Below are 17,321 nucleotides of genomic sequence, written 5' to 3' on the forward strand. Positions count from 1 at the left end.
CATCCCGTAAACCCGCAACCGAGATTGTATTCCCCTCCTTGTTGCTCCTCACTGGCTTTCCACGCATTTCTTCACTCGCTGCAAATACTCACAAGCTGCTTCCTTATAACTCTTTCTCATCCCCCTCTAATCTCCTTCCTGCTAATGCCCTCCCGTCTCTCGTCCTCCTCCACTCGCGCTACTAACTCACGTCCCCCCAGCCCCTTCTCATTATCTGCACAGCGGCGTGGCTGTCCAGTGGTGTGCAGGCAGTGCCACTGCACAGCGAGGGGGGGGGGGGCATGGACCAGAGGCACCCAGGTGCCAGCCTATGAAGAGAGGGTAATGTGGACAGGGGAGGGGTTAATCAATTCCTTACACGAGTGCCCACGTTAACCCGGCTATGCCAACGATCCACAACCTACCAAAATAACTCCCTTTCAACTCTCCATCCTTGTATCTCTCTCTCTGCTCTCTTTTTCTCAGCAGCCAAGTCCCTCCTTAAAGCTCATCTCTTCCATCTGGCCTTTCTCACAGCACCCTCCTCTGTATGTGTTTTCCTTCCACTCCTCACTCCACTTTCCTTCCCCCCCCCCCCCCTCCCATTTAGCATGAAAGCTCTTTGGAGTGGGAAACCTCTTGCAAACACACGAGTGGTTTGTTGTCTGTTTTTAGATCAGTGCATTCTCGGTCTAAGCTGATTCCGGCTGCGAAGCGTTTTCATCAATTACGGCAGACTTGAAGCAATACACGACCATGGCCATGCTCGTCATTGGCCCAGGAATGCCTCGCCGAGTTTCAAGACTCATTTTTGTAGGACAGTCCTGTATTGAGTTGGTGAGCCATTTCATTTAATGAGTGTTTAGTTTGTGGCAGTAAACTGGAGTGTCCAGAGAAACCCCACACACAGCAAGGGATACTACTCAAAGCTCATGGAATGAATCCACAGTAAGACCCAATGTAAATACGGATTCTGTATGTGCATTAAGCATATTGCTGATATGTCAGCTTATGTCCACCTTGTATCCCTATAATACCTTACATACAACCGGTGGTCACCCATCCAAGACACTAACCAGATTAGACTCTGAGATCCAATGAGACTGGTTGGCATTCATGGTGATTTGGTCATAGGTGATGATGATGATAATCGGCTTTCAACATGTAGTAGGAAAATCATTTTGCATCATAGTTCCATTGCCATCACTCTAATCCACATCCTGAATGTTCTTTGCACAACTAGAAAAGAAACCGAGAGAACGGCAGTGAGCTGCTTGAACAGATAACGCACCTGAGTTTGTGTTCAACACAGGCAGAACGTTACTAATTAGAGCATGGGTTTGTTGTTGTTGTTGCATTCACCAATGTGCCTACTCTGGTGTGAAATCTTTCAGCCTGTGGTTTGGCACATTTGCATCATTTGTTTGCAAGAATGCAAAATCGAATGTATTTATTCCTTGTCATTTAAACTACATTTTTTGCAAGTGCAGGGTGGAAAGCACGAGTGTGTGCGATGCTTCTCAGCTGATGTGGGCAAGCGCATTGTTAGTTTCCAAACCGACGTTAATCAAAAATTAAATGTCACCTATTTAGGTCAGTGGAAAACATTTAACGGAGATCACCATGTGCTCCGCAGACATTCCTGAGCTTTAGAAATGTGAATGTGCATGGGCAACAAGCCATGTAATTTCCACTAAATTTCAAATGTGCATTATGGCTTTAGAAGACCAGTCATGCATGGAGTTAGGAACTTGCTAATGCTGACATTGTGAGAGGATTAAATAAAAAAAAAAACCTTATACATGCATGACAATAAAATGTTTCTTTGTCGACACTGGGAAAACAAACTCTCCGTTGAATTGGATATCACAACGAGCATGACCCCGCTGTATGCTGTGCTCACATTTGAGAAAAATTCGATTAGAAACACACGCCTCGCCCAGCATCTGCCTGAGGTCAGCTGCACCCCCATCCTGTGCACCTGGGCTCCCAGCCTCGAGGCTGTGAGGCCGCGAGGCACTCCATGCCTGTGGGTTGTTTGTTTCAACGAGCGCCTACACCCAGCCCATGTGGAAAAATGTTAAAGTGGTCACCGATGATGATGATGATGCCCGCTGCAATGGGAAGTCACCACAACTTTACAACAGCTGTCGCCACTTAACCCAGTGTTAGTGATATATGGGAGGGGGGGGTGGGAGAGGGGGGGGGGGCTTTCGTTAGCTTCGGTCTTAATGGTAACCACACGGGAAACGCAGAGAAGGGGACGTAATGTTCGTTAATGGCTTCCGAGATTGGTTTTGGTGGCGGCGACATGCTAGGGAATTCTACGACAGGGAGTGTAGTAGGATTTTGGTTGTTGTTGCAAAGTCTCTAGAAAGTTGCCGGCTTTTTTTTTACGATTTTCAGTTTTACAAATGTAGATTGGAAGTGAAATGGTCCAGAACACTTAATTTTGATTGCAGACCAAGGATCGAATAGCAAATGTTGAATGAAAGCTCAAATCCTGCAGCTCGAATAATTTCACTCCCCCGTGCGTGAACATCAATGTTCCACTTTTTAGCAAAAAAAAACAGTGGTAGAATTTACAATCATGTGATTTCACTAGCACTAAAAGCAATAAATACCTTAGCTGATGCATTTTCCAAATTGGTAAATTATTTCTCACAGTACTACTCAAAGTATGATCAAACAGGTTACATTAACAGGTTACATTAACAAATTGAGATGGATTGCTATTGATTAAACAAACAAAAAACAATCCTTAAAATTCCCATGTGAATTTTTAATTCCGGAATCATTTCCTGTCAAATGTAATAGATACTTCGGGGTTTTCATTGTTGTCCTAAGCAGGTTCTTCACAGACACAGCGCTCTCCATCCGCTCCCAGAAAACACACACGCCAAGCCACCACCACCACCACCACTGCCGCCACCATCAACACTACTCTACCATGCAAGCAATCGCTCCCAGCGTCAAGAGCACTTTTCCACGTCCTTCCTGAGCGTCGGAAGAGGCTTTGCCACACGCAAAGACAAAGATCCCTCGGATAGCCTTAACGGACTTTTGGGGCAAGTGTTGTTAGCGAGCAACTATGAAGGCCGGCAAAGGTATACGAGGGGGTGGGTGGCCAGCACCATGCCCGGCCGCCTTTATCTCCCCAGCGGCGATGTTTACACACCACACCAGGTACTCATTTGAGGCTGAGTCGACCTAGGGGATGGCCAGGACCGATTCAGATCACAGTCACCGGTGTTGGCCGTGAGCGGCAATCGGACTCGGGTCGCCGAAGTTCGTAGCGCAACACGCTTACCGCTACGCCACCACTTCCCACGCGCACAATCTCACACACACATACAATCTCACACACACACACAATCTCACACATTACAATCTCACACACACACAAGCACTTGCCGAGGTCTCGAATGAGTGAAAGGGCCTCCCAGGAGATGAAGGCTCCGCCACCGTCATCCATGGCTCCCTGACCGACGTCCCAGCTGTCCAGGTGGCCACTCAGCAGCACCACCTGTCAATGACGATGAGAGCTCACAGAACACCTGGGGACATCTCCGGGCAAGCCCTTAACCTCACCACGAAGGCATACGTTGTTTTCAGCGTTTTTTTATCCGTCTCCTGCGCCGGAAAACGTTTATACATATGTGTGTAAATAATAATAAAATCATATTTTATGGCCCTTTGCAATTCTCACTGATGGATGAATGCCCCACCCATGCTGTCTCCGCCGCGGGGTTGTTTGACCATACTTTACCTTGCTGGTCAATGTTCGTATGAAACAGGACCGTTCTGAAATTATTCACCACTGACTCGGAATTTAACCGAGGGTTCGATTGACTGGGTACAGAGCACGGTGCAACCAACCACTGTCCCACTTCTCCACACCAAAAATAAATTTTACGCAAAATATACACATTACATGGCTATTGTCCTATGTATATAAATGTGTGTACCTAGAAATATAACACTACTTCTGTAGTGTTAGCGGCATAGACGGTGAGTAAATGGCTCTGGTGAAAATTGAAGTAGAGCAACACGAAGCGGCCAAAAAATACAAAAAAACATGTCGTGACAAATATATATTAATTAATGGAAAAAAATTCCGACTGAATTTCTATACTCACTTGCAAACCTCACTTTGAATACCAACAGGGAGAGAGGACTGTCAGGGCTGCAGCAGGAGCTGCCACATCATCAATAGACCATCCCGTTTTCTCACGAAAACCAGAACGCTCTGAAGTTTTGGTTGGCAGAGCATCGTGATTTTGCTTTGAAATTTAGTTGCAAGGAAAGACGCGGAATGTGTGCTGTGGTGATTTAGCAAATAAAATCAGTTCATTGATCACGAAAAAAATATTTTAGAAAAATGTATTATACAACAATTGGCATCCGTGCAGTGCCACCGAATGACGATTATGTCATAAAAACACATCTCTTGAACCTCGTGTTTGAAAACGTTTATGTATGTGTGAACGTGCTCCTCCCTACAATCATGACCTCCTTCGGCCACGTCTATTTCATCAATATTATTAAGATCCTCAGATGGTGCATTGCTCACTGTCCCACGGTCTCAGGATTCACACTTGGGGGGGGGGGGGGGGGGTGATGGAGCCTTTGTGATTGCGGCAGCTAAACTCTGGCACTCTTTGCCCCTTTCGAGGTCAGGGGACTTCCCGAGAAACTCACAAGTCTTCACATCTCGACTAAACACGTATCTGTTTAAGATGGCTTTCCCTCCGTTTAGTTATTTTCAAACGTATTTTTCACCTCTTATTTTCTTGGTTGATGTTAAACTATTTCCGCCTTTTCATGCATAGCGCCACCGAGAACGACTGCTTAAGGGAGCGCTTTCTACATTTTAATTATTATTAGTGTGTATGTAAATAGCATGCTAATTGTATTCTAATGTGGTTGGATAGTTGAATACATATTTGCTAAATTAATCCGTTTCAACGGTTGACAGTTGCAGCTGAATCCGGAACAATCTGTGTCCCACTTTTGTACAATTGTCATTTTTCAGTCCTCAGCTCTCAGACCACGACAGTTTGTAACTCAGGGCTATGGGAAAAAAGTTACATTCTATAGCATCCTTTTCTTTAAGCCCTCTCATGTACTGTCTGTTTGTGTACCCTGTGTTGTTCGGCATGATGTTCAACGTGTCGCTCCACGTCATGGGGGCTTCTTTGTCAAATTAATCTGAGAGCTGCTCCATAAACTGGAGCTCCCACGGCACGTGGCGCGGAACGTCGGACAACACGAAGGACACCCGAACCAACGAGCTACGCGACACAACGGCCAACAGCTACGCGGTAACCTTGTTTTTGTCGCTAGAAGGGAAAATGCAGCTGATAGGAACAACAAAGGCGTGTGACAGACAACCCCCAGGGCAGTTGTGAATGTGGCCTTCACCCGGCCCTAAATATTCCACCCACATCTCAGAAGCAACACGGGGCTCCAATTACTCGAACGGGGCAAATAAAAATCTCATTATCATGTGAAATTGTTTTTGTACTCACGTTGATTTGTGTCTGCTGCTTTTATTATTCAGGTAGAAGGTAATTCAAGTGGCCTCTGCCATCTCTTCGAATTAAGGCTCGCCACCATCGCATTACAAGTGGCAAACTGAACGTAAATGTAATCGCAATAATTGCATTATCTCTTCAGCTTACATTAATCAGAAAATATATCTGGAGCATTTAATTTATTTGTCCACTTAGCACAAAATTGCCAGCGCAGGCTGCACGGCATCACAACAGCCGGTTGGAAGTGACGATATTTTCCAGGCCTGGGTGGCGGAGATGGCTCAGGGTTTTTAGTGGAACCAAGTCAGTGACGCTGCTAAAGCGCTGTATATTCTGAGTCACAGCTCGGCTGGGGCTTGGATCTCGGGCTCTCGTCCCAAGCGAGCCGGCTCAAAGCCATGTTTAACTTGAGCCGGCTCTCAGCACGATTCGAGCTATGTTCAGGATCTCCATCAGCTGAGCCCGAGCCAAACGACCGAGTGGCTCGAGTCTAAGCTGAGCAGTGTTAAGAGACTATGCCGAAATCAAGCCCGTGACTAACAACATGGCCCTGAGAGCCTGGGTTTGAATCTGGCTTCACAAGTATACCGAGCTGATGGTCCACGTCGTCACCAATTATATAACGTTAAAAAAATTCACACTAATTTCTTTCATGTTGCTTATTATAAAACTAAACTATATTTTTTTATACCAGGTTAGGCCCACTGACCTATATAGCTTTTTTTTAGAAGTGACCTGGCCACAAATGATAGCTCATCGAAGTGGTTTATCACATGGACATTTTTTAGCAGCCAAATATTCTAAATGCACGTTAATTCTAAATGTGGAGAGAAAAAACCAGAGGACCTGGAGAAAAATCCATACGACCACGGGGAGAGAGAATACGCAAACTTCAATTATACAGCAGGCGTAAGGGTTGGGATTGAACCCACGACCTCCTGTGTACCAGGCGAGGTAGCTAACATCTCGCCAGCTCTGACGCTTAACACGTTTGGGATGATTAACATGCGAGAAGCGCTCGTTGCACTTTTTGCCCCGAGCATGGATAAAGAGGCTTCTTGAAGTGACTTCACAAGTAAATTCTTTGATGTCATCCACTCGGGCCATTCACTGATATGTGATGATCGCGCTGTTGGCTGCAGAGTTCTGAATGGTAAATGTATTCATGTCATGACACGACAGTTGGAATCCCATTTGCGGATTTTATTTTTTCAGCTGGGCCATTTTTATTCCCTGGAAGCCATTTAAGGAGCAATGCCTCTGCACGGGTTGTTTTCACGATTGCGCTCCGCAGATTTCCGAGGGGGAAAAACGTCGGACACCGTGCCGAACAACGTACGGTAGCAACTCGAAAATACATCATAAGAGTAAATAGAAAAAACCACACGTCCAACTTGTAACACACACCACAGTATTCGCTCGCTCGCTCTCCAACGGAGGGGAATGACTCAGCGGCGTGAGGAACCGCAGACGAGCGGGAGAGGCAGCCAGGTGGTAAGCCGGCAGGCACCAAGTTCGCCCACCCCATCCCCCCAAGCTCTGTGCTCCTCTATATATTAAGGTATTATTGGCCAATTATGAGTGTTTACACGCGAGGGAGGAAACCGGAGCGCGTGGAAGAAAAAAAACGCACGCGTGCTGGGGGGGCGGGGGGGGGGCGAGGACAGAACTCTCTCCCATGCGAATGGAACGGCTGGAGTCCACAGTTGCTGCATCACCGTCTCCTGGCACACCGGTTTATGGCACCTTCCATGCCCACAGGATAGGGAGGAGTTCAACAACATTTGTCCGTCCAATGCGCCAACCCTCGCCAAGAGGGTGCTGGATTACAGGCATGCGTGGCCACCGTCGTCTGACGAGTGAGTTTCCGTGAGGACAGGCATGCACGCACCTTGGGTGACAATATCTTTTTTTTAAGTGGACCGAGTTCCTTTGAAGAGCTATGCATAGGGAGGTGTATCTAACACTGGGAGCCTGCATTGACAGTGGTGCACAAGCACAATTAAGAACAGACATTCACCACATTCGCGACGAACACTGACCTACAGCAACAGCAATATATGCACAGTGGTCCGACGTTTCAGGTCATTGACCTTCTTCTGGGAAGCAACTCCCATGTGTAGCATGTTAAAAGCTGGACAGATATGTTATGCGATCGTTTATGCTCGCGTAATTGTTCCATCTGGAAGGGTGGTGCAGTGGTTAGCACACTGCACTCCGAGTCCGGTGACCTGAGTTGCATACCCAGTAATCGGTCATTCCCTTGACCAACCCACAGACTCCCGTGATACAGTGTGTTCAAACAACCCGCATGACAAACATGGCATGGGGAGTCCTTCATTCCACAGTGAATTGACAGAGGGCTGCGCATTGAATATGGTGATTTTTACATGCATATTGTATCTCATTTCATTACTAAAGCAGCAGCAACGGCAAAACCCCCTGCCTTTTATTTGGCGAGATTTAAACAGCTTTTATAAGACTACCGACATCACTGTGGAAATGGGAGTTAACCGACTGGCACCCAATGGAGCTCAAAGTTACGGGCAATGTCGCGTACGAAGCCTCACCGGTGGTGAACACATTGCACTCAAGGGGGTTAAATAACATCGCAGAACAACACAAAACACACGGGGCGTCTATTGTCGCACGCGCGCGCGTTGCGAATAATGGGAAGCGGTGGAGCAACGGTGAGCACGATGAGCATGCTGCGCTACGAACCTGGCGGCCCCGATTTCAATTCCCGCTCATGGCCAACACCCAGTGATGTTTATCTGTACCGGTCCTGCGCCTCCCCTAGGTCGACTCAGCCTCAAATGAGTACCTAGGGCGGTGTGTAAACATCACCGCTGGGGAGACAAAGGCGGCTTGGTGTGGTGTGAGGTGCTTGATAACAGCACCTGCCCCAACAGTCTGTTATGACTGTATGGGGGATCTCTGTCTTTGTAGAGAGGGCATCTTTTACAAACAGTAAACCTCTATGTCGGTCGTTCCCCAATTACGGAGTCTGGCCTCACAGGCATGCCTACCCGCTCGGGTTGCCACCTATCCCAGTGTTCCCATAACTGTGCTCTTGTTGAAGTAGCCAGAGTAGGAAATCTGTAATTGTTTCCAGTTGCGTAATAATACGCCAAGTGGCACAATGCATTCATGCGTGGTTCTCCCCTCTTCCTTGTATTGCGATTTATTCCACAGACGGTCTCGCTGCATCGCGCGCTTTCAGATGCGCTTCTGCCGCCACTCGGAACGCTCTTCCTTCTGGTATTAGTAAGCCACCGGAAGCTGTGCGCTTTAAAATAACCAAATTGAAAACTCATTTCTTTCTCTTGAATCGCTTTTCGCGGCTTAGTTTGTTGTTCTTCCCCCGCACCTCCGGATTACCACGATTGGCCACGTACGGTGCGAAAGAAAGTTCAACATACCGTGCATTCTAATTTGAACCTCAGGGGGGTGGTAATAACTTCACTCGCCTGCTCCGATCTCATGACAGGGGGGGGGGGTGTGGGAGGAAGAGAGCGGAAGGGAGCGAGGTTGGGTAAAGGGGTGGTAGGGAGGGCGGCAGTGGGAATGGGGGCGCGGCGCAAGGCCGGCACTCGACAGCGCACGGTTGAGGAAATCGGCAAGCGACAGTGGAATGACAGCGATGCAGACACGGGGGCCCAGGCTGGGGAAGCCAAGGCACATGGAGAGTCCCCCGCCCCCCCCGCCGCCCTGGCTTGCTCAGAAGTGCCTGGAATTTTAAATGAAGCCATCTTTTATGCGACTCTTTACACGCGGAGTTTCTCCGCTGAAGCAGCTCAGCGGTTCATCGACGCGTTCATATTCAAGCGAATATGCAATGCTTGTGTAAAAAAAAACACACACACACGCACAATTGCAATTTGTGTGTTTTTCCCCCACCAATGCTATGTTGACGTGCAGCAAAGCGAGAGGATTGATTTTTTAATGACATGGGGCACGAACATCTTCCACAGCCGATTTCAGATGCCCGTATTAGCGAAATGAAATAACGTATTAAACGTGTGTTGTGGATTACACTATCCACGCACGCACATGTGAGCTTCGTGTCCGTGTGTGCATACGTGCACACAAGCTGTTCAGCGGTCCATCAATTCGTTGCTTAATATCAATCCTCGAGGCTCATAACAAACCGTGCCCCGAGTCGTGCGTGTAAGAAGCCATTATTTACCATTTACGCCAAGTCTAAACCTATAGGTTGACGTGTTTCAGCTACATTTGGGGCTAAAGGTACGACTCAAAATTGTCGCAAATGCGACGGAACAAACGGCAAATGAGACCAACAAAAAGAGCAAAAAACGGAGATCAGACAGAACCGTTTCTGGGATCAAATTTCAGCTCCCAATCACGATTAGCTATTCATTGAACCGGTTAGGAGTGGAGGGGGGGTGTGTTAACCGTCAGTTCTAATGCAGACGTCGAGTAGCACGTGTTTATTTGTGCATGGGGGGGGGGGTGGCGATTGGTCAAGCGGGCTTCCACGCGAGCCCATGTTTGTGCCCGAAAGTAGAAAGGACCGCGCGTACCGTAGAGATCGTCGGCTCCGCGAGGTTTGAGTTAGCTGCCCCTTTTTTCCGTACAGCAAAACAGTGATGGACGCAGTTGGCCACAGTTGCGCGCGTGACTAATATGGTGGAACAACTCCACGGCCCAGACACACTTCACTACGGCGCCCCCCCCTCCCCCCCCCCCGTCGGTACTTTTTTTTTAAGCGAAAACATCTCACGGCCGACAGTCCTGACTCGCGCACGCATCTCTGCGTTTGCGTGCGTTTACAAGAGTGCTGTTACTGAAGCATGCTCCAGTGCACATACTTAACATCGCGTTTGCCTGGGCATGCATTTTTGTAGACACAAGGATAATTTGCATGCAAGCATTTACTTTGAGCACATTCCCTTCACTTATGTTGCTTTTAAAATAGCACTGTGTAAAAAAAAAAAAAGTCAATGCATGAAAAAATGCAACTGTGTGGAAGCAAGGACGAGGAGTTGAACCTTCGGGGCTCTTGGGCATTATAAAGACATTCATCTAAGAGGCGTGCTTGTGAAATTGGGTGTTGCTCACTGACCTTCGCGAAGCTAAGTTAAAATCCAATGTTCTGGCCGCAACAGTGAAGTGCGATCGCGAGGCAAAGTGTCACGGTCACACGGCCGCCGCTATTGAGCTGCCGAAAATTTTGTGAACTCTTAAACACAGAGCCTTCAAAAGCAATCCATGCTACTGAGTGCACATGACCCCCCAGATCAATGGCTTTATTGCAGCCCATTGATTTCTTGCGAGAGAATTATTTTTTTTTAAATAAATTTCTAACACCGTCGCCAGAAACCTCCAGTCACAGTGGAGGTGGAGGTGTAATTTCACGGTTTTTTTTTCGAAGTAAAACATTTGTGATAAGCGCTGCTGTCAAGGAAAAAAAAATGTTATGACCATTGATGGAACGATGGCTTAAATATTCCCATAATTGAAATTCTTTGCTTGATTTATCACCTTACATTTCAGTGAATAAAAACAGTTTTTTTTACCACCCCATTCGATATCTTCTTGTTCTTTTTATTCCACGCGTGTGTCCCACTCAAGTGGGGTCCGCTGTCCTTCCCAACATTCTCCACGCTGCCCTGTCCTGTGCCATCTCTTTTTCCGCTCCTCGGGCCACCGTGTCCGATCGCACCACCTCGCCCCCCCCCCCCCCCACCTCTTCTTCCACCTTCCGATTAATCTCATTCCTTCCACTTGCATCACTTCCACCTTCTGACCCACGTAATTTTCCTGTTGTCTCTCAACATGACCGAACCACACCAGCCTTTTCTCTCTCATCTTCTCTGTGATTTCTACCACCTTGAGTCTTCCTCTCACTTCTTAATTTCTCACCCCGTCCTTCCTTGTTAAACCCAACATCCACCGCAACATCCTCACCTCCTCGACTGCCATAGCTTCCATATAGAGGGCATTAAGCAAGGCTTCCCACAGCTTAGTGGAGAATGCAGCTCCATTTGTCACCAGCAGCAGCGAGGGATGCCAGGCGTCACTGATCACCCACAGTTCATTATTTATTTGACACAACACGAATGCTAGCAACTGCCATTAATTTTCATTGGTCTCTTGAGTTAGACGTGACTGCCCATTAACCCACTTTGTACTGGACGTGGTTAAAGGTGCAGCCCTACAATTACTCGTCCGTGCCCCTGCTCTCGGAAGGGCTTTCTCAAGAGTCCCTCTAGAGGAGGGGTCGGCAACCTGCGGCTTATGAGTCACGTGCAGCTCTATAAGAACTGCAGTGCGGTTCTTGAAATTCGAAACAAAATGGCTCTTCTAGTTATTTTAGTTGCCGACCCGTGACCCTGGAAGTCCACTTTACCATGGAAGTTCACTTTACCATGAAAGTCCAGTTTTCCATGGAAGTCCACTTTACCATGGAAGTCCACTTTACCATGGAAGTTCACTTTACCATGGAAGTCCACTTTACCATGAAAGTTCACTTTACCATGGAAGTCCACTTTACCATGGAAGGTCACTTTACCATGGAAGTCCACTTTACCATGGAAGTTCACTTTACCATGGAAGTCCACTTTACCATGAAAGTCCAGTTTTCCATGGAAGTTCACTTTACCATGAAAGTCCAGTTTTCCATGGAAGTCCACTTTACCATGGAAGTCCACTTTACCATTAAAGTTCACTTTACCATGAAAGTCCAGTTTTCCATGGAAGTTCACTTTACTATGGAAGTCCAGTTTTCCATGGAAGTTCACTTAACCATGAAAGTTCACTTTACCATGGAAGTTCAGTTTACCATGGAAGTTCAGTTTACCATGTAAGTTCACTTTACCATGAAAGTCCAGTTTTCCATGTAAGTTCACTTTACCATAGAAGTCCAGTTTTCAATGGAAGTCCACTTTACCATGGAAGTCCACTTTACCATGGAAGTCCACTTTACCATGGAAGTTCACTTTACCATGGAAGTTCACTTTACCATGGAAGTTCAGTTTTCCATGGAAGTTCACTTTACCATGGAAGTCCACTTTACCATGGAAGTCCACTTTACCATGGAAGTCCACTTTACCATGGAAGTTCACTTTACCATGGAAGTCCACTTTACCATGGAAGTCCACTTTACCATGGAAGTCCACTTTACCATGGAAGTCCAGTTTTCCATGGAAGTCCACTTTATCATGAAAGTTCACTTTACCATGGAAGTCCACTTTACCATGAAAGTTCACTTTACCATGGAAGTCCACTTTACCATGGAAGTCCAGTTTACCATGGAAGTCAACTTTACCATGGAAGTTCACTTTACCATGGAAGTTCACTTTACCATGTAAGTCCAGTTTTTCATGGAAGTTCACTTTACCATGGAAGTCCAGTTTTCCATGGAAGTTTACTTTACCATGGAAGTCCACTTTACCATGGAAGTCCAGTCTACCATGGAAGTCCACTTTACCATGGAAGTTCACTTTACCATGGAAGTCCACTTTACCATGGAAGTTCACTTTACTATTGAAGTTCACTTTGCCATGGAAGTCCACTTTACCATGCAAGGTCACTTTACTATGGAAGTCCACTTTACCATGGAAGGTCACTTTACTATGGAAGTCCACTTTACCATGGAAGTTCACTTTACCATGGAAGTCCACTTTACCATGGAAGTTCACTTTACCATGGAAGTTAAGTTTTCCATGGAAGTTCACTTTACCATGGAAGTCCACTTTACCATGGAAGTCCACTTTACCATGGAAGTCCACTTTACCATGGAAGTCCACTTTACCATGGAAGTCCAGTTTTCCATGGAAGTTCACTTCACCATGGAAGTCCAGTTTTCCATGGAAGTCCACTTTACCATGAAAGTTCACTTTTCCATGGAAGTCCACTTTACCATGGAAGTCCACTTTACCATGGAAGTCCACTTTACCATGGAAGTCCAGTTTTCCATGGAAGTTCACTTCACCATGGAAGTCCAGTTTTCCATGGAAGTCCACTTTACCATGAAAGTTCACTTTTCCATGGAAGTCCACTTTACCATGAAAGTTCACTTTACCATGGAAGTCCACTTTACCATGGAAGTCCACTTTACCATGGAAGTCCACTTTACCATGAAAGTTCACTTTACCATGGAAGTCCACTTTACCATGGAAGGTCACTTTACCATGGAAGTCCACTTTACCATGGAAGTCCACTTTACCATGGAAGTCCACTTTATCATGAAAGTTCACTTTACCATGGAAGTCCACTTTACCATGAAAGTTCACTTTACCATGGAAGTCCACTTTACCATGGAAGTCCAGTTTACCATGGAAGTCCACTTTACCATGGAAGTTCACTTTACCATGGAAGTTCACTTTACCATGGAAGTCCAGTTTTTCATGGAAGTTCACTTTACCATGGAAGTCCAGTTTTCCATGGAAGTTTACTTTACCATGGAAGTCCACTTTACCATGGAAGTCCAGTCTACCATGGAAGTCCACTTTACCATGGAAATTCACTTTACCATGGAAGTCCACTTTACCATGGAAGTTCACTTTACCATTGAAGTTCACTTTGCCATGGAAGTCCACTTTACCATGGAAGGTCACTTTACTATGGAAATCCACTTTACCATGGAAGTTCACTTTACCATGGAAGTCCACTTTACCATGGAAGTTCACTTTACCATGGAAGTTAAGTTTTCCATGGAAGTTCACTTTACCATGGAAGTCCACTTTACCATGGAAGTTCACTTTACCATGGAAGTTCACTTTACCATGGAAGTCCACTTTACCATGGAAGTCCAGTTTTCCATGGAAGTTCACTTCACCATGGAAGTCCAGTTTTCCATGGAAGTCCAGTTTTCCATGGAAGTCCACTTTATCATGAAAGTTCACTTTACCATGGAAGTCCACTTTACCATGAAAGTTCACTTTACCATGGAAGTCCACTTTACCATGGAAGTCCAGTTTACCATGGAAGTCAACTTTACCATGGAAGTTCACTTTACCATGGAAGTTCACTTTACCATGTAAGTCCAGTTTTTCATGGAAGTTCACTTTACCATGGAAGTCCAGTTTTCCATGGAAGTTTACTTTACCATGGAAGTCCACTTTACCATGGAAGTCCAGTCTACCATGGAAGTCCACTTTACCATGGAAGTTCACTTTACCATGGAAGTCCACTTTACCATGGAAGTTCACTTTACTATTGAAGTTCACTTTGCCATGGAAGTCCACTTTACCATGCAAGGTCACTTTACTATGGAAGTCCACTTTACCATGGAAGGTCACTTTACTATGGAAGTCCACTTTACCATGGAAGTTCACTTTACCATGGAAGTTCACTTTACCATGGAAGTTAAGTTTTCCATGGAAGTTCACTTTACCATGGAAGTCCACTTTACCATGGAAGTCCACTTTACCATGGAAGTCCACTTTACCATGGAAGTCCACTTTACCATGGAAGTCCAGTTTTCCATGGAAGTTCACTTCACCATGGAAGTCCAGTTTTCCATGGAAGTCCACTTTACCATGAAAGTTCACTTTTCCATGGAAGTCCACTTTACCATGGAAGTCCACTTTACCATGGAAGTCCACTTTACCATGGAAGTCCAGTTTTCCATGGAAGTTCACTTCACCATGGAAGTCCAGTTTTCCATGGAAGTCCACTTTACCATGAAAGTTCACTTTTCCATGGAAGTCCACTTTACCATGAAAGTTCACTTTACCATGGAAGTCCACTTTACCATGGAAGTCCACTTTACCATGAAAGTTCACTTTACCATGGAAGTCCACTTTACCATGGAAGGTCACTTTACCATGGAAGTCCACTTTACCATGGAAGTCCACTTTACCATGGAAGTCCACTTTATCATGAAAGTTCACTTTACCATGGAAGTCCACTTTACCATGAAAGTTCACTTTACCATGGAAGTCCACTTTACCATGGAAGTCCAGTTTACCATGGAAGTCCACTTTACCATGGAAGTTCACTTTACCATGGAAGTTCACTTTACCATGGAAGTCCAGTTTTTCATGGAAGTTCACTTTACCATGGAAGTCCAGTTTTCCATGGAAGTTTACTTTACCATGGAAGTCCACTTTACCATGGAAGTCCAGTCTACCATGGAAGTCCACTTTACCATGGAAATTCACTTTACCATGGAAGTCCACTTTACCATGGAAGTTCACTTTACCATTGAAGTTCACTTTGCCATGGAAGTCCACTTTACCATGGAAGGTCACTTTACTATGGAAATCCACTTTACCATGGAAGTTCACTTTACCATGGAAGTCCACTTTACCATGGAAGTTCACTTTACCATGGAAGTTCACTTTACCATGGAAGTTCACTTTACCATGGAAGTTCACTTTACCATGGAAGTCCAGTTTTCCATGGAAGTTCACTTGGAAGTCCAGTTTTCCATGGAAGTCCACTTTACCATGAAAGTTCACTTTTCCATGGAAGTCCACTTTACCATGAAAGTTCACTTTACCATGGAAGTCCACTTTACCATGGAAGTCCACTTTACCATGGAAGTCCAGTTTACCATGGAAGTCCACTTTACCATGGAAGTTCACTTTACCATGGAAGTCCACTTTACCATGGAAGTCCAGTTTTCATGGAAGTTCACTTTACCATGGAAGTCCAGTTTTCATGGAAGTTCACTTTACCATGGAAGTCCAGTTTTCCATGGAAGTTCACTTTACCATGGAAGTCCACTTTACCATGGAAGTCCAGTTTTCATGGAAGTCCACTTTACCATGGAAGTCCAGTTTTCATGGAAGTTCACTTTACCATGGAAGTCCAGTTTTCCATGGAAGTTCACTTTACCATGGAAGTCAAGTTTACCATGGAAGTCCACTTTACCATGGAAGTTCACTTTACCATGGGAGTCCACTTTACCATGGAAGTTCACTTTACCATGAAAGTCCACTTTACCATGGAAGTTCACTTTACCATGAAAGTCCAGTTTTCCATGGAAGTTCACTTTACCATTGAAGTTCACTTTACCATGGAAGTCCAGTTTTCCATGGAAGTTCACTTTACCATGAAAGTCCAGTTTTCCATGGAAGTTCACTTAACCATGAAAGTTCACTTTACCATGGAAGTTCACTTTACTATGAAAGTCCAGTTTTCCATGGAAGTTTACTTTACCATGAAAGTCCAGTTTACCATGGAAGTCCACTTTACCATGGAAGTCCAGTTTACCATGGAAGTCAACTTTACCATGGAAGTTGACTTTACCATGGCTAGGGGACGGCAACCTGCGATTCCGGAGCCACATGTGGCTCATTAAGGAGTTGTTTCGTGACAGTTATTTATGAAGGACCACCGTCTCGTACTCGCGTGCATTGTGGCTCTTGAAATATTGAGGTTTATTTGACCGAATAAGAAAAATAAATTGCTCTTCTTGTTGTTTTGGTTGATGAGCCCCGCTCTAAAGGGAGTTTCGACCTCACTCTTTCACACTGGCCAGACATCTTTGAAGAGGTAGGTGTACCCACACTTTTACCCAACCACGCATGACCTGCCAATCGGCAAACTTACGGCGAACCCATTTACACTGGTGGGTAGATAGAGTCGAGGGACTTCAAGAAGCTTTTGTGTTAAAACAAAGGGCACTTACGATTAGCACGATTGGCTACGTACGGTGCAAAAGAAGTCATACATACATACGTGAATATGCATAGGCAATTGCAAGCGGATGCCACATCTCAAGCCCCGCGTAAGAACATTGCTGGAATCACGTCACTACGCATTATGCAGCATGCTTTGGTAATCCCTTACGTAAATTAGGGGCAGGCTCGTAATAGCAGGAGCAGTGAC

At 45.7% G+C, this 17,321-nt stretch overlaps 1 protein-coding gene across 4 annotated transcripts in view; it reads right to left on the reverse strand.

Moving 5' to 3' along the window:
• CPQ (carboxypeptidase Q) overlaps positions 1–17,321 on the reverse strand; it is an 82,899-nt gene that overhangs the window by 49,541 nt on the left and 16,037 nt on the right. For all 4 annotated transcript variants that reach the window (XM_076066541.1, XM_032952926.2, XM_032952929.2 and 1 more), the window contains one exon: positions 3,394–3,505. In XM_076066541.1, the coding sequence (XP_075922656.1) occupies positions 3,394–3,505 (112 nt within the window). The remainder of the gene's footprint in view (positions 1–3,393; positions 3,506–17,321) is intronic.

Source organism: Petromyzon marinus, chromosome 12 (assembly GCF_048934315.1).
Source record: "Petromyzon marinus isolate PM22_M1 ecotype Great Lakes invasive population chromosome 12, UKy_Petmar_22M1.pri1.0, whole genome shotgun sequence".
NCBI lineage: Eukaryota > Metazoa > Chordata > Hyperoartia > Petromyzontiformes > Petromyzontidae > Petromyzon > Petromyzon marinus.